The 24,747-nt window shown below is 35.4% G+C and overlaps 1 protein-coding gene across 1 annotated transcript in view; it reads left to right on the forward strand.

Annotated features, from left to right (window-relative positions):
* Positions 1–22,689, forward strand: part of CWF19L2 (CWF19-like 2, cell cycle control (S. pombe)) — a 119,591-nt gene extending 96,902 nt beyond the window's left edge. Inside the window, exons 15-18 of the mRNA XM_011984756.1 lie at positions 11,305–11,460; positions 14,117–14,197; positions 19,020–19,121; positions 21,992–22,689. Of these exons, the coding sequence (XP_011840146.1) occupies positions 11,305–11,460; positions 14,117–14,197; positions 19,020–19,121; positions 21,992–22,135 (483 nt within the window). The 3' untranslated portion in view covers positions 22,136–22,689. The remainder of the gene's footprint in view (positions 1–11,304; positions 11,461–14,116; positions 14,198–19,019; positions 19,122–21,991) is intronic.
* The last annotated feature ends 2,058 nt before the right edge of the window (positions 22,690–24,747 follow it).

Raw genomic sequence — 24,747 nt, forward strand, 5'->3', positions numbered from 1 at the left:
ATTGTAAGTCAGCGCTGCACAAGAGACGACTGACTGGTCTTTGCAGCATGCTGATAAGTATGTCAAAAGAAGAGATGTTTTGATGGCATTTGATGAAATTTAGTCTTGTATACCTTGTAATTTTAAAGTTTATGCTGTGAAAGTTAAAAGGGTAGATTGTTTTATTGCATCTGCAACCAGGCCAAAGTAGGAATATAAGTATTTTTGATGTGAAAGTTTGGGTTTTCCTAGCAGTGGATGCCAGTGCCAGTAGGTAATTTAAGGTGGAAAGTATGGGCATTCAGTTCTTAGAATTATTTTAGAACATTTCCAGGATGCCTTTTAAAAATGCATACATATAAAACTGATGTAACTTAGAGCAAAGTGCAGTACCAAAAATATTTTAAGAAATTAGGAATACAGTGTGTATGTTTTATATTTCTATAAGAAATCAAGCTGCTTGATGAAAATAATTTAAGTGGATGAAGATTTTTATTCAATTTAACAGATATTGAGTACATGAATATCATATTTTAGGTGCTGTAAGAAATGAAGAGATCAAGTAGTTCATTAATTCTGCCAAAATATATGGTGTGTTTCTAGTATAGTTTACATTATAGTTTAGCAGATTTTGGAAGCCAAATATATTATGGAAAACTGGGAAAGAGGAAAAGCCAAATTGTTTTATGCAGATAATGGTATCATAACTCCTTTTGTATGAGAAAGGAAAATAATTGTTAGAAGTTATAAATTATTGTAGGCTAGTGAACTAATGAAATATTTGAATCCTAGCTTGAAGAAGTACAGTTTGCTGTTGTTGTTGTTGTTGTTATTTTACTTTCAAAATATGTACAACTCAAATTAATTCTACTCTAGTGAATATCTTTGATTATTTACCTCTTTTATTGGATATATTAAAAAAAAATTTGACTTAGCACAAAATGTTGTTGCCAAATGTTGTAATGCAGGAGCCACTTCTTTCAAGTGGTTTTAAAAATCACTAGTATCTAGTAATATTTAAATGTAATTTTAGACTTCCTATTTAATATAAAATGCAGAGATGTTTCAGCGTAGCGTACTTGGCTAATCACACATTTTAAATAAGATCCAAATTGCTGGTTTTGTTAAATATATAATGAAACTTGGTTCCCTCTAAATTTATTGTTACAATTTTTACAAATTTTCTTGAACATATGCTGTAATCAAACACTGTAAGCCCATTTAAAAATATCCCAAATTGGTAGGTGAGGATAAAGGAGGATCACTGATGCTTACATACAGTGAACTTCAATGTGGAGTGATATGTGGGGCCATTTCATTAGGAAACAGCCAATGTTAGTACCTTTAGATCTTTTTCTTGGGGCTATAGCCAGATCTTCAGAAAAGACTCTCAATCTCCTGCCATCTAAGCCTGCTTGCCAGTGTTCTGGGAGCTGAATTGGGGAAGAAGACTGGAGGTGGCAGTGTTGAACATGTATGGACATTAAGTAATCTTTCTGATAACACCCTTGTTTTCAGACTGTAAACTCTCAGCTGTGTCTGGTTTTCTAGCTCAGCTACTTTGTTTTACTTTTTCCAGAGGATAATCCTGTAGCATTCTGATGATGATGAGGGGATCTGGCATGTTGATTGCTTTTTTAATAGGCTTTCCTCTAAGTCATCTGTTTTTAGCCATACCTTCACCTCCACTTCCATAAGTACTTGGTGCTGCCAACTCCTGAGCCTGTTGAAGGTTCTGCAGTGTCGCATGGGTTTCTTCTTTGCTGTCCCTGCTAACCTTCTTTCTCCTCCCCAAGATATGAGCCAACTTTCTAGCATTTAAGTCAGTTCTTATGGAGTGATCTGATTTGTCATTGCGTTTTCTCTCATTTCCTTTGTTCAAGTAGCTTATGCCTTTTAAACAATTGTTTAAATTCATTTTTGAGGTATTACTCTGTGGAGAGAGTAATAAATGAGTTCTGTTCTATCGGATAACATTTACCTTGGGATAACTTGATAACTTTATATTTAAACATGTTATACTTTAAATTGTAGCATTAATATTCCAAAATCAGTCCTACATAACATTAATAGTTTTAAGGAGTACTTTAATTTTAATGTCAAAAGTATGTATTCATACGTACTTGATTTTTTTTATACTGTGGTGATACAAAAGGACCTGCAACATTCTGCAGTATAGTTTCCTTAAACTGATTATAAGAAATTGTAGTCTGGATGCATTGACTAAATGAGGAATGGGCAATTAGATGAATAATGGTAGGTTAGAAATGTGGAAAGTAGTGGTTACCCAAAGAATGAAGTGTTTTTTGCTAGGAATATGGGAGTTTCATGTCATCTCCATAACATGGAAACTCTATGTCTCTCTTAAATATAAAACAGTTGATTTATCTTATGATATGGAACTACAAAAAATTCCCCATTGTTTAGTTGTTACATAACTTTTTAAAAAATGAATATTTTTGTATAGCGTATTTCTTATTGAGTATGGAGAACATCATGCTTTTGGTAGAGTTGATCAAACTCAAATTATTCCATTAAACTCGTATTTGTAAATTAAAATGTTCTATATATATGTATGTGTATAGAGAGAGAGAGAGAGGAGAAGTACTTAAATGTGTGTGTATCCTCCTTGGAGCTATTCGTATGAGGTTTATATATTTTATAATACAGAACCATTCTTGCAACGCTAATTTAGTATTTTTTCAGTATTTGTTTATAATTCATGACATTTTGAGTCTGCCTTCTTCGCTGTTCTCCAGATAAATCTAGAACAGGCATCCAATAATTAAGCCAGAAAGGGAGTATGAACAAACATGAAGTAAGGATGTTTGTGAGGTAATTTTTGGATTATTTAAACATGTATTATTATTGCTGTTGCTTTCTATGTACATCTTTTCTTTGAAAAAGTTTGGGTTACAAATATATAGTTCCACTCTGTTAACAATTTTCCTTTTTCTAGTATATAAGGTTATCTTCTCACTCTAGGACTAGATATTGAAATAAGTAACCATAAAGTTTTTTTAATAAATAAAAGTTTGTAAGCATAGTAACAAGTAACAAAATAGAGACAATCTGAAAAGCTGTCATAATACCAAATTTGTATTTTTTCCTATTTGATTCTGTTTTTTAGTTTTTTTGTGTGCAAGTAACACTAGGCATGTGAAGGTTTCGATGAGTGGAAACCATGTGGGGAGGAGACACAAGGCATGCCTCCTCTTCCCAGTCAGGATAGTATCAGTGGAAGCCCAATGGGAACCTAGAACTCACATCTGCTACCCAGCAGTAATGAGTCGCCTCTGCCATTTTTGAGTGTCAACAGAGGCCAAGTTGGGAACCTGAACTTCCATCCCCATATGGCAGTAATGAGGTAGTATCTCTCTTTCTTCTGATGGAGCAGTATTAGGAAAAGCCGTATAAAATGGAAAATTTAAACAAGATCCAGTCTCTTAATTCTCAAAATGTTCAGATTTCAATTGAAAATTACTTATAGAGACAATCTCAACTAGGATGGAAAAGGTAATCAGTAGACACCAACACCAAGATAACAGAGACATCCTAATTATCTGACAAAGATTTTAAAGCAGCCCTCATAAAAATGCTTCAACAAGCAATTAGGAAAATACAACAAACGCTATAAGGAAAATACGATTTGAATGACAGCATATTTCTCACTAGAAACCATGGAGGCCAGAAGGAAGTAACACATTTCTCAAGTGCTGAAAGAAAATAACTGTCAAGCAAGAATTCTGTTTCTAGTGAAAATATCCGTCAGGAATATGGGAGAAAATCAAGACATTGTTAGGTGATGGAAAGAGAAATTGTCATCAGCAGAGCTATCCTAAAAGAATAGCTAAAGGAAGTTCTTTAATCTGAGAGGAAATGATGAAAGAAAAAATGCTGGAAAATCAGGAAGGAGGAAAGAAGTTTTGACTAAAGAAGAGGAGAAGCTAATATGATAGAAGCAGAGACTGAAATGTTGCAGCCACTAGCCAAGAAATGCTGGCAGCCCCCAGAAACTTTTTTTGAGATGGAGTCTTACTCTCACCCAAGCTGGAGGGCAGTGGCATGATCTTGGCTCACTGCAACCTCTGCCTTCTGGGTTCAAGTGATTCTTGTGCCTCAGCTTCCTGAGTAGCTGGCACTACAGGCATGCATCACCACACCTGGCTAATTTTTGTATTTTTTGTAGAGACGGGGTTTCACCATGTTGTCCAGGCTGGTCTTGAACTCCTGACCTCAGGTGATAAGCCTGCCTCGGCCTCGCAAACTGCTGGGATTACAAGCGTGAACCACGGCGCCTGGTGTCTCATGTGTTTTCAAATGTATGTAGAGAAAGTATTTAAGACAATTCTAACTGAGGGAGAGTAAAGGGACATAAAGGGAAGTAAGGTGTCTATATTTTATTTGCATTGGTAAAGTGGCCCCAGTAGACTGCAATTAAATATATATGTATGTATATGTAATGCCTTAAAGCAACTCTTAGAACCACTTTAAAAACTGTACAAATTGACAGACTGTGAAACACTACTGATAAATCAAAATGGAATTCTAAAAATGTTCAAGTAACCATCAGAAGGCAGGAGAAAGGAACCAGAAAAACAATAGAAAGAACAAACAGAAAACAAAAAAATAAAAGTAGAATATCTCTACTATATCAATAAACAGTATATCAGTTAAAAGATAGTTTGGTAGAGGGGATTTCATAGCTCAACTATATGCTGTCTGCAAGAACTCGTTTCAAATGTAATAATACCACAAGTAGAATAATATAAAAGAATGGAAATATATATATTATGCAGCCATTAATGAAAACAAAGCATTTATGCCAGATAGAGTAGACTTTAGAGCAGAGGAAATTACCAAAGAAGAGAGAGACATTACATAATGGTGAAAGGGTCAATCCACCAAGAAGACATAGCAGTCCTAAATGTGCATACGCCAACACTGAGGCACAAAATGTGTAAAACAAAACTGAATCAACTGAAAGAAAAAATGGACAAATTCATAATTATTGTTAGAGACTTCAGCACCTCCCCCCATTTTAACAATTGATGCAACAACCAGACTGAAAATCATCAAGGATATAAAAGAACTTAAAAATGCCATTGCATGAGTTTCCTGTTGTTGCTGTAACAAATTACCACAGAGTTAGTGCCTTAAAACTATAGAAGTGTATTTTCTTATGGTTCTGGAGGTCAGTTTCCAAATGAGTCTTACGGGGCTAAAATCAAGGTATCGACTAGACTGGTTCCTTCTGGAGACTCTGGAAGAGAATCTATTCCTTACCTCTTCTAGTTTCTAGGGGATGGCAGCATTTCTTGGCTTGTGGCTGCATCATTTCAGTCTCTGCTTCTGTCATCATATTGCCTTCTCCTCTTCTTTAGTCACAACTTGCTCTGCCTCCCTCTTATAAAGAAACTTTTAATTACATTTAAGATATACCCAGGCAATCCAGGATAATCTTCCTGTCTCAAGATTCTTAATTGTATCTGAAAAATCTCTTATGCCTTATATGGTAATGTTGTTAGGTTCTTGGAAATAGGACCTGGATATCTTTGGGGGCCATTAGTCAGCCTACTATAACCATCAGTCAGCAGGATTTAATCAATATTTGTATAACACTCCACTCAACAATATTAGAAAACATTTTTTTCAGAGCATAGACTCTTATCTTGCCACAAAACTAACCTCAACAAATTTAAAACAATTGAAATCATACAGAGTGCATTCTCTAACCACAGTGGAATCAAACTAGAAATTAATAACAGAATGATAATAGAAAATTTTCCAAACACTTGGAAATTAAATAATACATTTCAATAAAGCTTAAAAAGAAGTTTCAGGAGAAATTTAAAAAAATAATAATCGAATTGAATTACAGTGAAATTACAACATGTTAAGATTTATGAGGCACAGCTAAGTGAGTGCCAAGATAGAAATTGATAGCACTAAGTACTTATAGAAAAGAGGAAAAACCTTCACCTCAAGAACCTGGAAAAAGGAGAGCAAAGTATATCCAAAGCAAGCAAAAGGACAGAAATAATAAAGATAAGAGCAGAAATCAATGAAATTGAAAATAGAAAAATCATAGAGAAAATCAATGAAATGAAAGTTGGGGTTTTAAAAAAGATAATAAACTTCCAGCAAGACCAACAAAGAAAAAAAATTGAGAAAAAACAAGTTACCAATATCAGAAATAAAACAGTATTAGTATAGATTTTCATCAAAAAGATAATAAGGGAATAATATGAACAACTCTGGATGTAATGGATCATTTCCTTGAAATGCAAACGGTTACAACACACTCAATATGAAATGGACAATTTGAACAATGTTTTAACTAATAAGAGAGTGGACTTCATAATGTAAAACTTCTAAAAAATTAGATCTCCAAACCCAGATGGTTTCATTGGAGAATTTTATGAAACTTTTAAAGAATTGACACCAATTTTATATAATTTCTTGAGGAAAGAACACTTTCCAATTCATTCATATTGGGAGTTTGTATTATCCTGATACCATGAGTTAGTGTTATCCTCATAGCACAAGACAGTTAAATAAAATAACTACAGCTCAATATCCTTTGTGAATAGAGGTGTAAAAATTATTAACAAAATATTAGCAAATAGAGTTTGGCAATATATAAAAACAATAACACACTATGTCCAAGTGGGGCTTATACCACATATGCAAGACTGGTTCAATATTAGGTAATAAATCATTATAATCCACCATGTTCATATCAATCAGTGAAGAAGAAGCAGCATTTGATGAAATTCCTACTCATTTATGATAAAAACTCTCAGAATCAAAGATTAAACACTGCCTGAAGGAAGCTTATCTAAAGCTTATTCTCTCCATAAGGCGCATCACATCACAGTGTTGTGTTAAGGAACACCAAATGGTACTTCAGTAATGTGCTTAGGGTCCAGTTTGAATAGAGAAATCAACAACAAAAAGCACAAATATGTGGAAATATGGCACTAAATAGACCCTGAAGAGCACATGTGTTTACGTTGAGAATTGAAACAGGGCAGACCATTGCTTTGTTCAACTTTGGTTGGGAATGTGTATGTCAGGTGACTCAACTGTTTCACCACTCTGCAGTTGCCTGTGAAAAATCTCAAAAATGACATGAGAATTGATTTGGAAGGCAAATTTGTAAATATGGAATCCGCAAGTACTGAGGATGGACTAAGGTACAAATCTAACAAAACATGTCCATGTTTTGTATGCTACAAACTACAAAACACTGATAAGAGAAATTTCAAAAATAAAGTAAATGTAGATATACCATGTTTATGGATTAGGAGAGTCAACATAGTAAAGATGACAGTCTTTCTCAAATTAATATATTAGTTTAACACAATTTTTATCAAAATCTCAGCAAGATTTTTTGTAGGTATAGATAGAATTATTGTAAACTTTATATGGAAAGGCAAAGGAATCAAAATAGTGAAAACGATTTTGAACAAGAAGAATAAAGTTGCAAGAATCAGCCTTACCTGATTACTGGAGATATATAATAAGCAAGATTATTACATATCTACAGTAATCAAGATTATGTGATACTGGTGGAGGGATAGACATATATAGATTAATTAAACCAAATAGAGAACCCAGAAATAGACACAACCAAATATTCTTAACTGAATTTGACAAAGGTGCAAAAGCAATTCAGTGGAAAAGAGATAGCCTTTTCAGTAAATGGTGCTGGAGCAATTGGACATGCATAGCAAAAACTGAGTATCAGCTTAAACCTCATACCTTATATAAATATTAACTCAAAACGGAACACAACCCTCCGTTGTATAGTGAAGCACAGCACTCCAGTGTAAAGTGCAAAACTATAAAACTTTTGGGGAAAAAACAAGATAAAATTGTCAAGATCTTGGGTACACAGAGTTCTTTGACTTGACACCAAAAGTATAATCCATGGAAACAAAAATTGATAAATTGAGCTTTGTCAAATTAAAAACTTTTGTTCTGCAAAATACTCTGATATGAAGATGAAAAGACAAATTATAGACTAGGAGAAAATATTTGCAAACCACATACCTGATAATGGATTTGTATATAGAATATGTAAAGAATATTTTTATATCTAGAATGTCAAAACAGTGAAAACAAACAGTCCAGTTAGAAAATTGGCCGAGCACGGTGCCTCACACCTGTAGTCCCAGCACTTTGGGAATTCGAGGCGGGTGGATCACCTCAGGTCAGCAGATGGAGACCAGCCTGGCCAACATGGCGAAACCTCGACTCTACTGAAAGTACAAAAATTAGCCGGGTGTGGTGGTGCACGCCTGTAATCCCAGCTATTCGGGGGGCCAAGGTGAGAGAATCACCTGAACCTGGGAGGCAAAGTCTGCAGTGAGTTGAGATCGCACCACTGCACTCCAACCTGGGTGACAGAGCGAGACTCCGTCTCAGAAAAAAAAAAAGGATAAATGACATGAAGAAACATTTTGCCGAAGAGGATATATATTAATAGATGGCAAATAAGCATATAAAAATGCTGTTAGGAAAATACAAATTAAAATCACAGTGATAGATTAGACCTATCAAAATGTCAAATAAAACACATTGACAACCCCAGATGCTGGCCAGGATATGGAGAAACAGAATTGCTCTTCTGTTGTTGGTAAAAATGTAAAATAGTCTGACCACTTTGGAAAACAGTTTGGCAGTTTTTTAAAATATGAAATATGCAACTATCATAGGACTGAACTCTTGCACTTCTTAGCATTTATTCCAGAGAAATGGAGTTATATTTCCCCAAAAACCTGTGCACAAATATTCATAGCAGCTTTATTTGTAATAACTAAAAACTGGAAATATCCCAGATATTCTGTAAAGGTGAATGGTTAAACATACTGGGTACATCCATTTCAGGAATACACTCAGCAATGAAAAAGAATGAATTGATACATGAAACAACCTGGGTAGATCTCCAGAGAATATGCTGATTGAAAAAAGCCTGATGGCTACTATTAAAAAGTCAAAAAACAACAGATGCTGGTGAGGTTGTAGAGAAAAAGGAATGCTTATACACTATTTGTGGGAGTGTAAATTTGTTCAACCATTGTGGAAAACAGTGTGACAGTTCCTCAAAGAGGCAGAAATACCATTTGACCCAGCAATTCCATTACTGGGTGTATACCCAGAGGAATATAATTCATTCTGTTATAAAGATACATGCACACGTATGTTCATTGCAGCACTATTCACAATAGCAAACACATGGAACAACCTAAATGCCCATAAATGATAGATTGGATAAAAAAATGTGGTACATATACACCATGGAATAGTATGCAGCCATAAAAAGGAATGAGATCATGTCCTTTGCAGGGACATGGATGGAGTTGGAAGCCATTATCCTCAGCAAGCTTATGCCAGAACAGAAAACCACACACCACATGTTCTCACTTATAAACGGGAGCTAAATGATGAGAACACCTGGACACATGGTGATGAGGAACAACACACACTGGAGCCTGTCGGTGGGTGGGAGGTGAGAGGAGGGAGAGCATTAGGAAGAATAGCTGATGGTTACTAGGCTTAATACCTAGGTAATGGGATGATCTGTGCAGCAGACCACCATGGCACACGTTTACCTATGTAACAAACATGCACATCCTGCACATGTGTCATTGAACTTAAAATTTAACAGTTGAAGAAAAAAAAAAGCCTACCTCAAAAGATTACATGGTTCTATTTATGTAACATTCTTGAAATGTCAGAATTAAAGAAACCAGGAACACATTAAGGGTGAAGGCAGAAGAAGGGGGAATGGGGACTGGGTAGGGTGTGGAATGACTGTGACTGTAAAAGGGTAACAGGAGCTGGCCATGATGGCACGCATCTTTAGTCCCAGCTACTCAGGTGGCTAATGGGGGGCGACTGCTTGAGCCTGATTATGAGGTTGTAGTATGCTATGATTGCACCTGTGAATAGCACTGGTACTTCAGCCTGGGCAACACAGCATAACCACATCTGTAAAAATAAAAGAAGAAGAGGAAATAAAAGGGTAACAGGCAAGATCTTTATGGACAGTGTTGGAATTGCTCTCAGTGTTGACTGTATCAGTGCCAATATCCTGGTTGTGATATTATAGTACAGTTTTATAAGATGTTACCTTTGGGGAAACTGAGTAAAGGGTACATGGAATCTCTCTGTATTATTTCTTTTAACTACATGTGATCTGTAGTTACCTCGAAACAAAATGTTTAAACAAAATATTAAAAAGTTATAAATCAAGCTGACGAATCTAAATAAAATACATTTTGTCTTCCTACTTGAATATACTTTCATAACATCTTACAAGGCCAACTTTAGCTTAGAATTCTTAGACACCTTGATCTTGAACTCCTGATCTCAGGTGACCTACCCACCTCGGTCTCCCAAAGTGCTGGGATTACCCACCGCGCCCATCCAGAATTCTTAGACACCTTGAGGGGTTCACAGTAAGACATGGTGATGTGGACAGAACTGGGCTCTGGCATCCAGCCTTCAGCCTGCTCCCCTTTCTTTCAATCCCTAGCTCCATCCTGTATTATAAGGGGTATCATGTGAATGCATGCAGACATCCTGGACCACTCAGCTCCGTTCAGCCACCCTCTACAAACAGCTGCCCCTTAGGCCTAGGAGTGTGAAATACACACACACACAACACACACAAAGACAACTGATTATATGTGTATGTATAGTTGTATATAGTTGTATAATAATGGTTAGTTCCTTGGGAAGAGAAAACCCTAGTTTCAACTTTAGTGTATTTGGCTTTCATATACTTTATAGGACTGCATTATATGTGAAAATAGAGGACTACCTGAATATGCAAGGTTATTAGTGATGGGTCAGCAGAAATAGGGAACCAACAAATGCAGATGCTATGAGCATAGGAAAACAATTGGGAGTGAATTCTCATGTATTTCTGAGTTTAAGGATGCCCATCTGCTCAGAGTACCTCTTTTGGCTTATGGATGTTTTCCTATGATTGTTCTGGCAGTTCTTCATATTTTACCACCTAAATTTGATTTTTATCTCTTCTTTCTCTCATTTTACTGAAACTATTTCTAATATATACATAGTGGGTTTCAGTTTTTTAAAAGAATCTTGCTTAAACATATGAAATTATATAGTAGATATAGAAAGTAAAGCAACTATAACATTGCAGAGTTCAGATATTACTATTTATTTATTTTTCATTTTAAAGGGATTTGTACTTTTTTATTAAAGTTTTCATATTTCAAATCTCTTGAAAATGCGTTATTTTGAATCACCTTTGAGTGTTTTCTTTACGTAGTTCTTTTGTTTCAGATGTTCAGAAAATCATTGGTAAAGATGTTTGAAGATAAAGGATTAGACTGCATCTTTTTGGAAACTAATATGGGCATGAAGAAACAGTACCACATGGTTTATGAATGCATTCCTCTCCCCAAGGAAGTGGGCGACATGGCTCCCATCTATTTTAAGGTATTTGTAAGTAGTCTTTGCATATATGCTTATTTTTTGCTACAGTGCTATTTTACAAATATTGTTGTCTTGATTAATGTATTTTTCTCCTATATACTTACATCAAAATTTATATAAAGAAAAAGGCCAGGCACAGTGCCTCACTTGGGAAGCCGAGGTGGGCAGATCACCTGTGGTCAGGAGTTCAAGACCAGCCTGGCCAACATGGTAAAACCCCATCTCCACTAAAAATACAAAAATTAACTGGGCATGGTGGTGGGCACCTGTAATCCCGGCTACTCGGGAGGCCGAGGCAGGAGAATCACTTCAACCTGGGAGGCGGAGTCTGCAGTAAGCTGTGATCGCACCACTGCGCTCCAACCTGGGCGACAGAGCGAGACCCTGTCTCAAAAAAAAAAGAAAGAAAGAAAGAAATGGAAGCACAAAATACTCTGCTGTATAAATTTCTCTCAGAAGAAATTTTTGATTTTGACCTTTTTAAAAGCATGCTTATTTAGGCGTATGAATATACTGTCAAATGGTAACTTATAATAATTTCCCATTTCTCAGATGAAATCATTATTTTACTTTGAGGTACTTTCAAGTCAAAATTATAGTCACAACTCTAGAAAACTGATTACTGAAATACACTAGAGCCAAAGATAACAACAACAAATAGTACACATTACAATGCTGAGGCAAGTTATTGCTGTAAGTTTTAGCATTTAATATTTCATGCTATTTGTAAAAAGGAAAATTTCTAACCATGATATGCAATTTTGGACATACGATAATGGCTAGAGTTCATAACCAACGAAGTGTCCTTTACGGTATTCAGAGAGCTTTTATAAAATAGCATGTGTTTGATCCTGACCTGAATACATTGTAATTTATAGACTAATATAGATGTGTAAATGTAGAACCATATATGAAATAGCAACATGTCCAAAGATAAAGGAAAGTAGTGTTTTGTGAGCTGGTATAAGAAGATTGCATATAAAATGTTTAGACAGCATGGAATGATAAAATTTATTAATATGAACTGTAAGTTCCAAGAAAAAGAATTATAAAATCTGTTAAGATTTATGAATTGGTAAAATTCTACTTTCTTTCTAGAAATCTTTAAAGACAACCTGATTATTTGATGTGAAAAATTATGCTATTAAAGTATAAGAGAATAAGCCAGATAATCCCAAAGACCCATGCCAGTCCTGTGTTGACCAAACTTAGTTGAAAAGAGATTATTATACTTTTTTTTTCAGAGTGCTTAATTTTGTACTTCCTCAGTAGAGTCCTAGATGATTGTGACTAGAGTCATTTGAGGAATGTGACCTAACATAGAGCAGCCACTTTTGCTCATATGGGATGACAGAAATGTCATCTCTTAGAATGGTGTATCACTTTACCACACTAAACCTTTTTTTTTTTTTTGAGACAGAGTCTCGCTGTGTCTCCAGGATGGAGTGCAGTGGCCGGTCTTTGCTCACTGCAACTTCTGCCTCCCGGGTTCAAGCGAGTCTCCTGCCTCAGTCTCCTGGGTAGCTGGGACTACAGGCATGCGCCACTACGCCCAACTAATTTTTGTATTTTTAGTAGAGATGGGGTTTCACCGTGTTGGCCAGGATGATCTCGATCTCTTGATCTCGTGATCTGCCCGCCTCAGCCTCCCAAAGTGCTGGGATTACAGGCATGAGCTACCACACCTGGCCTACACTAAATCTTTTATGTGATCATTGAAGACACTTTTATATTGAAGTGCTATATATTACAGTGTCAAGCCAAGCAACTGGTACCTTTTAAATAGGGAATAACACTGTATCTGTTCTATTTAAATTGAACTTATTATTATTTTATCTTTAAAATTTGCTTTGTTAATAACAGTACTGTAAAAACATGAGGTTATTTTATATTTATCACTCTGGCTTTTCTTTTAAATATTTATTTACCATAAATAGTAGTTACATTGCTTAGCATAGGAAGTCTTATTCCATGTATATGTATTTTCTCCCTGCATTTAAAAAAATTCTTGTTTTTTAAATTACAAATTGACAAATTGTAGTTATATAAATTCTGACATCAAAAACTTAAAATGTGTGAGGGGTAAATAAAAGCGTTGAGTTGCATGCAATCAAAGTTAAGTTGCTATCTGTTTGAAATAGACTTATGCTTCCTGCACTTTTAAAAAATTGGCTTTATTTTCTAGAGCACATTTTTTCCTGTATTTTTACTTCTTCATTATATGAGCAGAAATAGTTCAAGTCCTTGGTTGCCAGAAAGCATGTAAATTACTCTGTTGCCTTTTGGAAGAAGAGCAGTAAAACTAAATGAATTTATTTAGTAATCTTTATGAATGCAGTGCTATAGATTGAAATTTATGGTCACAAATTATGTTTCATATTAAATTGATTGGTCTTATTAAGGATTGTCATGTAAAGTTGAGCTCGTTAGTACAACAGTTAATGAGTAAAAGAGTATTATCTTTGGCTAACGGTAGGATTTTAAAAATTTAAGAAGTTCGTATTTTAAATATCTAAAATTAAAGCCTTAATCAGTTCAGAATAATGGCCTACTATGTATAATATACCCCATAATTAATTTGTTATATTACTTGTTATAAACTGTCTCTTTTTATTTACTTACATGTTCTTTTTTCACTTAACAAATGGATATTTCTTAGAAAGCCATAATGGAATCTGATGAAGAGTGGTCCATGAACAAGAAGTTGATAGATCTCTCTTCCAAAGATATCAGAAAGTCTGTAAGTATCATTTTTTTTCCTGGTAAAAGAAATTACCCTAGTGCTCAGGATGTTTATTAATTTCCATGTCTTGGTTGAGAAAGGGACCATTTGGTTGAGTGACTGAAGGCAAAATTACTAATTCCACAAATGAAGAAGTTATTTTTATCCTACCTGGTCTAGAAAATGCTTATTTGTTTGTAGAGGGTTTTTATTTGTTCACATGAATGTTTCTTCCTGAAACATTCCTTTGGCCTTCTGCCACTGTAGTCCCTGTAATTGGCTATGGCAGCTATTAGAATCTGCCATTGAGAACTCCTGTGATGAGCTTCCTAGCCCCTGTGGGACAAGTGGTGAGAAGGGCCTTCTTGGAATATAGTGTTCTGCAATTATACTGAGAGAAAAATTTTCCTAGAGGTTCCATTTTAAATTTGGAACTCATTTTCTTTTTCTTATACAAAGGTTCACTATTATGTTCCTATAAAACTATAAAATAGTAGCTGAGTTAGATTGTGGGTTCTTTTGGAGACTTGCCTAATCATACCTCATAGTTTAATCTTTATTTGTAGATCAACTTTTATGTATAAGTTACACATAAGTTGAGCATGTCTGGTAATGATTTTTTCTCTTTTCTAGAAATACAAATTAAATGGAATAGAGATTTAATAGAAGTGTAGTTCCTTTTTGTTTTTCTGTTCAAAAAGTAGTTTATTCTACAAATATTTATTGTGTGCCTAATATTTACCAGGCACTGTTCAAGATGCTTTTGGTACATAGTGGAACAAAACAGAAAGATTCCAGACTTAATGGAGCTTATAGTCTAGTCCTGGGGTTGGCAACTCAAGCCCTGCACTCTAAACCCAGTCTTCTGCCTGTTTGTGTAAATGCACTTTTATTGGAACACAACCACACTCATTTGCTTATGTATTGCTTATGGCTGCTTTCATGGTACAAGGGCAGATTTGAGTAGTCCCTGCAAAGAACGTATGACCTGCAAAGCCTAAAATATTTTATTATGTGGTCCTTTTCAGAAAAAGTTTGCCAGTCCCTATTCTAATAGGTGTCTCTGGAATACTTCTCCCCCATTTCTTCTTTTGGAAAGCCAGACTCCTGTTACATGTCACATAACTAATAGGATTCCTTATTACACTTATTATATTCCAGTCAAAAGATTCCATTTTATTACATTATTCAAGATACATGGTTTTATTTTAGAGGTAAAACATTGTCTATAATCATTTTCTCTTCTCTGCTGGTGAATTGGGCCAGACAACATATTAAAAAACAACGTAGAACAAAACAGAAACTCTAAATGTACTGTTTACTTCCCTCCTTTATGTGCCTATAGAAAAAGGCATTTAATGTACATACATCTTTTGTGCTAGGTTTTTCACTTCTCATGTTATAATTTCTCTTGCTGTTAAGTATTCTTTCACAACACAATTTTAATGACGGTTGAAAATATTTCAAAGGAGAAAAAATTTGATGTATTAGTCCTCATTTTCTATATTGTATATACATTTTCTTACTGGTGAACTATCTAGTAACTTATTACTTGTTTCTTTTGTAAAAGCTCAGTGAGTGCCTGTATTAAGTAGCCAGGAGGTCTTAATATTTTAACTTAACATTATGAAACATAGGAAACACAGATCCTGTAAAAATGGCAGTTGTATATTCAACTTTAAAGCATTTCAAAGATAGCAGCAATTGCCTTTATTAAGGCATCACTTAGTATTATATCTGAGACTAGCTGAGGTTCACTGTCAATGAAGGATGAACCAGATAACCTCTTGAGAGCCCTTTTACCTTTTTTTTTTTTAGATGGAGTCTCACTCTGTCGCCCAGTGATGATCACTCCACCTCCTGGGTTCAAACGATTCTCTTGCCTCTGCCTCCCGAGTAGCTGGGAGTACAGGTGTGCACCACCACGCCTGGCTAATTTCTGTATTTTTCGTAGAGATGGGGTTTCACCATGTTGGTCAGGCTGAATTCGAACTCCTGACCTCGTGATCTGCCCGCCTCCCCCTCCCAAAGTGCCGGGAATACAGGTGTGAGCCACTGTGCCCAGCCCCCTTTAGCTTTAAGATTTTATAATTATATGGATGGAAGTGAGAATGAGAAGAGTATATAAGAATTATTCCAAAGGAGGTCACTTTTTAGTTAATAAACTTTCCATTATCTTTTCAAAAATTAATGAAAATATTTTTGAACACGAAGTGAACAATACTGAATTATTTTAACATTATTATTACTTCTGAAAGAAACTTATTGTACTTTTTTTGAAAACTTTACGTCCTTAATAATTTCATGAAATATTTTGCCTGCATCTTTGAGGGTGGGGTGATTTTTTTTCACTGTGTAAATTCTTGGCTTATAATAGAGATTCATGTATATGTAATCCATTCTGATTTTTACAAATTTATGTTTTTCTTTGCTATATGAAGGTAAGCTTCTCTTTATCTGCCCATTTTGTTCATTTTCTCTGGCCCATTTGCTTTCTTTTCAGTCTAATGTGAAGTTCATGGAAATAAACAGGAAAAACAGGTCTGAGTGTTCAATGCAGAGGAATTGCATGATAATAAGTAACTGTCAAGAAAAGCAGTCATTTTTCACAAGGCTGTTTTAGTGAGATTGCATGAGAATTCTTTCTGAACTTTAAAAAATGGTATTTTAAGTTTAATTTTGCGATAACTATAGCAATAGAAAAAACATCCAACATTTAGAAATTGATGTTGTAAACTAAGGAAAGCACTTCTCACAAAAATGTGGGTTTACCAGAGGCCTTCAAACTCAAGGATACTTATAAGAAGTCAGGAGTAACATCTGGAATAAAAGTGAAAAATCCAAATACTTCTATTTTTCTACCATAAATAAAAAGTTTTGCTTTAATTCTGTCAGTGCCTTTAAAGAGTGGTGCCAGAGTTCCAAATGCATTTCCTCTGACTGGCCAGTGCAGAAAAAGTGCTAAATGTACATACGCTTTGATACTAGAGCCTTTGCAATGCCTGCTAACAACTCTTCTAGCAAGCAGCACGTTGTACCTTTTGCAGCCTGCAGGAAGAGAATAGAGAACCTTGTGGCAGCAGTTGCCTTTTGTGTGAAAGTAGTAGTGTGTTCATTGTGCTATCTTGGCATATATGCCATAGGTTGTTGAGCTTTGGCATGTATATTGGTTTCCTATTGCTGCTGTAAGAAATTACCACAAACATATTGGCCTAAAACACCACAGATTTATCTTAAAAATCTGGTGAATCCAAGTGCAAAGTGGGTTTCTTTGGGCTAAAATCAAGGTGTCAGCAGGCCTGCATTCCTTCTGGAGGCTCTGAAAAGAATCCTTTCATTTGCCTTTTCTAGCTCTTAGAAGCCACATGCATTCCATGGCTTATGGCCCCTTCCTTCCTCTTCAAAGCCAAGAGTGTAGTATCTTCCATCTTTCTCTGATTCTGACCTTCCTATCTCTCTCTTTTTAGTGTCCTTATGATTACATTGGGCCTATTTGGAAAACCCAGGAAAATCCCCTCATTTCAAGATCCTTAATAATATCTGCAAAGTCCCTTTTGTCACCTAAGGCAGTATATTCTTGGCAAATTGGGGACTAGGGCATTTCTTCATGTTTTTCATGAGACTCAGAGATGTTAATTAACTTGTCTGGGATAACACACTTACAAGAATCAGAGTTGCAATTGGAGCCTTGTCTGTCTCATTTATTTTGCTTTTTCCTAATAGTCAAGGTCATAACATCATTATTATATTTAAATATGTGGAAATATAGAAAAATTAAAGCCACAAATGGTAACCCATTTCTCTGTATTTAATGTTATATACTATTTCGTGAACAGATTTTTACTTGTGCTTTTTAAATAACATGAACAACTTTATAAGCCCTAATTTTAGTTGCCTTAGATTTCAAGGTGACCACTCTCCACTATACCATACTGTGCCCTCCCACGTTGTACCTTTTAAAGGACACAATATGCAATTTGTATAGTTAAGTAGGACCGTGTGATTCAGTGCTCAAATAAGTAAGTGCAGACTATATGAGGGGATTAGAGAGGAGAAATGTTCCTATAAATTGACCTACTTGGATAATTTCTAGTGGCAAAGTTTAGGCTTTGAAGCAAAACTTGCAAGGACACGGAATTTACTTACTTGATAGAGAAAACAAGAATTTATGGCTTTTCCTAGTCATGAGATAGTTTAAAATGTGTGTGTGTGTGTGTGTGTGTGTGTGTGTGTAGAGAGAGAGAGAAAGAGAGGGAGGGAAGGAAGGAGTAAGGAAGGGAGAGAAAAAGACAGTAGGGATTTAATCCTGGAGATATTTTGAAATAAGACTGGTAAACTAAGTGTTGCTGTATCCACTTCACTAGCTCATAAAAAATTATGATTGTTTTTATATAATTTATCTTTGATAAATATGTAACTGTAAAGATTCAGGGAGAGCTATAAGTATGTGGCCAGGTCCCTCTTGCTGTTCTGCATTGTGAGTAGAATACAAGAAGGCATATACTTCTTCTCTATTTGTGTAGTCTAAGGGAAGTTATTCTGCATTTGCATTTTTTTAAAGTGTAGTTTTCTCCCTTGGTTTTCCCCAAGTACAGCAAAATAGTTGGATTTGATTATAATTCATAGATAATGATGAACTATCTGGCTGAAAGGCTACCAAAATGAGATATTTTACTCAGAAAGTTAGGTCATTGTTTAAATATCTCTAGAATTGGAAATTCGTTTTATACATTTGTTTTGAGGAATGCTTAAGATTACTGTCCTTCCAAAGAAGGGAGGGATTAAATATAACTTTCTGGTTTCATACTACATTCCATTTGTGATTTGTCTGTTTATTTAGGTACCCAGAGGGTTACCTTACTTCTCTGTGGATTTTGGCCTTCACGGAGGGTTTGCCCATGTCATTGAAGATCAGCACAAATTCCCTCATTACTTTGGAAAGGTATGCTCACAAATTTGATAAAATCCCAGAGTTAGCAATTTGGTAACATTTTTCTTTTGAAGGGAAATAAAAACTTTGGGCACAGTATACAAAGAAGTTGGTGAGTACTGCTCCACCCAGTTTTTAGAGAGAGAATACCTAGCAACTATAAATAAAAATATCCCGGAATGTATATAACAGAGCCAGGAATGTTACTTTGGAACCAAACATTTCTTGACAGTGTCAACAATTACTATAATGGTTGTTTTTGGAGGCAGCCAGGCTTGTGTTGAGAATGATGATAATTGCTAAAACTTATTAAGGGCTTACACTGTGCCAGCTACTGAGCTAAGCGTTCATTTAATGCTCACAATAATCCTATTGTGTGGATATTACTATAAATTTCACTTTATAAATGAAGAAACTGAGCTACAGAGAGATTAGGTAACTTGCCCAGGGTAATGCGCTCGTAAGTGACAGAACTAGGGGTGCATATAGTCAAGGTTGAACTAGAGAACAAATTTTCTCGTCTTTGTTTATAATTAAGCAAGGTGTAGTCCAAGAAGAACACATGACTCATTTTATGCTGATAGTTTCTGGGCAGATATTAGCATACAGATCTTTTGATCCACTGCCACAGATGCCTTCTTATATTCTGTGGTGTATAGTCTTTAAATTAAAGTATACAAAGTATCTCAGAATTTTATTACTTGCTATCAGGAAGTGGAGTAAAGTTAATGCAGTAACTGAAACAGTTAAAAGTAATCTGGGCAATGATAGTTTTAGAAGTGAGCCTTTCATCTAGTGTAGATCAGGCCTTTCCACTCGTATTTATCCCTATGTAGTCAGGCCCTCTAAAAAAGAGGGGCCTTAATGAGCTCTGCTTGGGATTCCCTGTGTTCCACCCTGCTCCCCACTTTCATCTCCTGCAGCGGACCATCTTCTGCAATGAGTAGAAATGTCTCAAGAGGAATCTCAACTCCAGAGGTTTGACTCAACACTTTTTAATGCTCTTGATCTTAATGGTTTAACCAGCGTAACAAAGTTACATGCATCTTTGAACTGTTGCAACGTATTACAGAAAGTTGTTTGAGAGGTGTTCAGAATTGTTTTTTAACTAGAAGGAAATGTTTTCCCACTGTTCTGGAAAATCCTGTTGTTACTCAATAGAGCTTTATAACTAGAAACTCTATGGCTGGATTTATTAAAAACAAAAACAAGACAAACAAACAAAAAAACTTGGTCCAAGAAACAAGAAAGTTAAAATATCCAGTTTTTAAAAGTTGTATATATTAAACTGGGAGATTGCCCTCTCTTCACATATTATTCATGCATTCTGGTTTATATGATACAGTTTTGGAGTTAAAAGTAAATTTTCTCTGTCAGCATTGTGTCACTGAGCCATTTTCCTCAAAATTTGCTTTTTAAGAAATAGCCTGTGGGCTCGAGACCTCCCTGCTGTCTGCTGCTGAAGCACTTGTTCAGAGAGCTGGAAGAGATTAGGGGGGCAGCCTTTCCATTAACAGCTGCTTTGATAACAGAACAAGAGTCAAGCTTATATGGTACAGATAAGACAAACCTTGGTATTTTATAGACAATTTTAGGTAAACTTTTATAAGCTAGGCTTTCTTAAACTACATTGTTTATTTGGACCAATGCTGAGAAGCTCTCGAACTAAATCTAAATTTGCCCCATTTCTCTTTTCTACTATCTCTGTTGACCCCTTTATTTCCCTTCCCTGATGATAGGAGATTCCCTTTTCCATGAAACATCTCTTGGTCTATCCAACAACTAGAGTTTTGTTTTGTTTTGTTTTTGAGTCTCCAAATGGTCTGCTTTGGCACTTACCTTCTACTTTATGAGACAGTCTGTTGCAAAGCTGGATTATTACGGCTCCCACCACAGCTCCAGATTCTATTCTGTCTGAAGACAACAGTGTGTTATCTCTGTATCCCCTACAACATAAATGCCATTTGCTTCTGCATAGTAGGTCCCCAAGTAAGATGAAGAACCTGCATCTGAAAGATTATGTGCTTTGTGCAGGATCTCACCACACAGTCCAGTGGAGCTAGACTGACTACGCAGAATTTGATCCTTAGTCTGTTTTTTGTTGTTGTTGTTTTGTTTTTTGTGTTTTTTTTTTCTTTGTTACCATACTGCCCTCCCTCTAAGCATGTAAGCATTAGGAGTCTCCCCCATGTCTTTCTTACATGGATACTCACATGACTAAATTTGATTTATTTCTATAGCTAACAGCACAGGAAGAGGATCATGAAGGAAATCAAAAATTATACGCAGATAACCAAAAAGCCATTTATTACAGGACTTGAGAATGTGATTTTTTACATGAAAGTAATATATAATTTTTAATTCTATTGATAGGTTTACTTAGACTAGTATTACAATAGGATTTTGTTTCCTGAAAAAAAGATTTCCTGCTAATAGTGGAAGAAACTAATTTATAAATATACTTGGTAGCAGAGAGAGAACATTAGCCTGGGTTTCACCTGCAGTTGAGCAATAAAGTTAATAATTGCTACAAGTTGATTAACATTTTTGCAGAATTGTTTACCGGAGCCTCTAATGGAGATCAAATTAATTAAATTTCACTTTTTCTGCCTCCCCTTTGTTACCATCTAGTAGATGTGCTAATAAGCAACAAAATGGACAAATTGCTTGATAGGAGGTGCGGCTATCTTGGACTCTTAGAATCACACGGTTTGCATAGTTAGAATTAATTGAAAACATTTTTTTTAACTTCAACTAGTATTTATGCTTGAACATTGTCATGGAGAACTACTTGTTATATTTTATAGCAGAATAAACAGAAGTAGTTTATGTTTTCATTATTTATACATGCTTGTGTTTGTGCTTTTCTCTTTCTTTAAAAGGAAATCATAGGTGGGATGCTGGATATAGAACCAAGACTTTGGAGGAAAGGCATCCGAGAAAGCTTTGAGGATCAGAGGAAAAAAGCACTGCAGTTTGCTCAATGGTGGAAGCCATATGACTTCACCAAAAGTAAAAGCTGTTGAGGTGTACCTTCCATTTTAAAATTTCTCTGCAGATCCCGTTCAGTTTTATTTCCACTGCATCTAATGAAGCAACTGACCCTCAGGTCGCAGGCAGAGAGTCACAGCAGCAGACTGCTCTGGGTCTGTGACAGCTGCACATCAGGAGATTGTGTTATTTTTTTCCTCACCTGCTTCTGTGGACTTCATTTTAGTCATCATGGAGTAAAAACATGTATTCGATGATCTGCTCACATTCCTGCTCTCTACCTACTTCTTGATATTCCAAATTGTTCAGTTAATTTAGAGAAGGCCTTTTCTGAAGGGATATCTAGAAAGCATAGGAAATCCTTGGTTCAGAGGGAAGTGGGTCTGCTTCATGGTCGTTAAGTCTATTATCTGGCTTCTTTTGCATTTTTAAAAATAAGACTTGATTTAATTTTAATTTCATAGGATTTTATAGAAAAGCTCTTAATTTTCTACTAGCAGTATATAGTATCACTTCTATTCTTTTTGTTAAAGGAAAAGGAAATGTCCCCAAAGTATTAAAGAATTAAATGATACTGAAAATATGTATGATTCAAATTTGTTTTTATTTCTGGATTTTTAAATAGTATCTTTGAATTTTGATGGTTCTAAAAGTAACTTCCAAATAACACATTTTAGGGTTGTTTGGGGTTTGCATGAAAGTTAAAATTTGTAGCTAAATCATTGGTTTTGAGTTGTACTGATTGTCTTAAAATCTTAAGTAATGAGAGTTTTTATCTTTTTGTTTTGTTTTTATTTATTGAGACAGAGTCTGCCTTTGTCACCCATGCTGGAGTGCAGTGGCCCAATCATAGCTCACTGTAGCCTTGAACTCCTAGTCTCAAGCTATCCTCCTGTTTCAGCTTCCCAAAGTGCTGGGATTGCAGGTGTGAAATGCCTGGATGAGAGTATGGGGCATTCTGTTGTCCCTTACTTGATCCAAGGAACGTAATTTTTATTTGTTCTCAACTCACACCATAGTCATTTTTTGTAAGTATAGGGTTTTTATGTTTTGAGTGCTCCTACTTTTTTTTTTTTTAATGGAAATTATTGTTGTAGTAACTTTTTTTTCAGCTATTGGCTTTTTGGAAGCTGAACCTTTTTGTATGAAATGTTGGATACCTAGATTCAGTGTGAGGTATACTCCAGTGTAACTTACAGCTCTACACATTGTTTTTTCTCTTTTTAAAATTATATTTTAAGTTCTGGGGTACATGTGCAGAATGTGCAGTTTTGTTAAATAGGTGTACACGTGCCATGGTCGTTTGCTGCACCCATCAACCCGTCATCTACATGAGGTATTTCGCCTAATGCTATGCCTCCCCTAGCCCCCCCACCCCCTGACGGGCCCCGGTGTGTGATGTTCCCTTCCCTGTGTCCATGTGTTCTCCTTGTTCAGCTCCACCTTATTAGTGAGAACATGTGTTGTGTGATATTCTGTTCTTGTGATAGTTTGCTGAGAATGATGGTTTCCGGCTTCATCCATGTCTCTACGTTTTATGTTAGTATCTCATTACTTCCTTAATATGTTAAAAAAAAAAAGTTTGTGTTCTGTCTGTAGTTTTTTTTTTAAATTTCATAAATAAGTTGAAGTTTAATGTTTTCAGTTTTTGAATATTTGCAACGTACACTTAGGCATATATATCAAGTAGATGTTTGACAGTATTTTATTGATTGCTATTTTAGAACTCGACTTTGCTCCCAAATCTTGAATCAGTAACACTAATTTATTCAATCAACAAATTAACAAACATTTGTTTGTAGAGCACTGTGTTGTGTGCTGGTAATGCAAAAATGAAAAGTACTTCCTATACCTTAAATTATTTTATAATGTAGTGGAAAAAGAGATATGTACGTAAATAATTACAGCACAATGTGATAAGTTCTCAAGTGAGATATGTGCCAAGTATATTTGAGTGCAGTGCTAAAGGACTATTTCACATCTCCCCTCTCTTCATTCTGAGATTATGACCATGCTTCCTATTTTACTGCGAAAATAGAAGCAAATAGAAGGAAATTTGTAGCACGTCTTGTCAGTATACCTGCATGCATACCTATGAACTCTACTTTTTCTCTTCCTAATTCCAGATAAATTTTTTTTGTTGTTCTTATCTAGGACCAATACACTCATTTATGTGCTGGATTTTATCCCTTCTCAACAACTAAATTGCCTCTTCTCTCTGTATTATTATTTTTTTCTCTTCTTTGCAGGATTATTCTTATTAGCTTGCAAAAATATTTTTACAATATATCAACAGCAAATCTTGGCATTGCATCTCCCCTCTAGTCCTTTCTGCAGTTGGCAGGAAACTCATTTTTTAAAAGTCTGTTTTATCTTCCTCCATTCTAATTCTGTTCTCAGTGCAGTGAGGATGAAGTCGAACTTCATCCTCATTATTCTACTAAACTCTTCAGGTCAAGGTCATTGGTGACTTTCCACACTAGCAAATCCAGAATTAATGCTCAGTGTTCGTCTTTATCTATCAGCATATCCGTGACATACTTGATCATTTCCCCTTTATGAAACACTTTCTTTACTTTGATTCTAGAATACTTTCTTATTTATTCTTCTTTCTTACTAGTTGTATTCTCTCAGTCTCCTTTGCTGG

Source organism: Mandrillus leucophaeus, unplaced genomic scaffold (assembly GCF_000951045.1).
Source record: "Mandrillus leucophaeus isolate KB7577 unplaced genomic scaffold, Mleu.le_1.0 Scaffold273, whole genome shotgun sequence".
In the NCBI taxonomy this organism is placed as follows: domain Eukaryota; kingdom Metazoa; phylum Chordata; class Mammalia; order Primates; family Cercopithecidae; genus Mandrillus; species Mandrillus leucophaeus.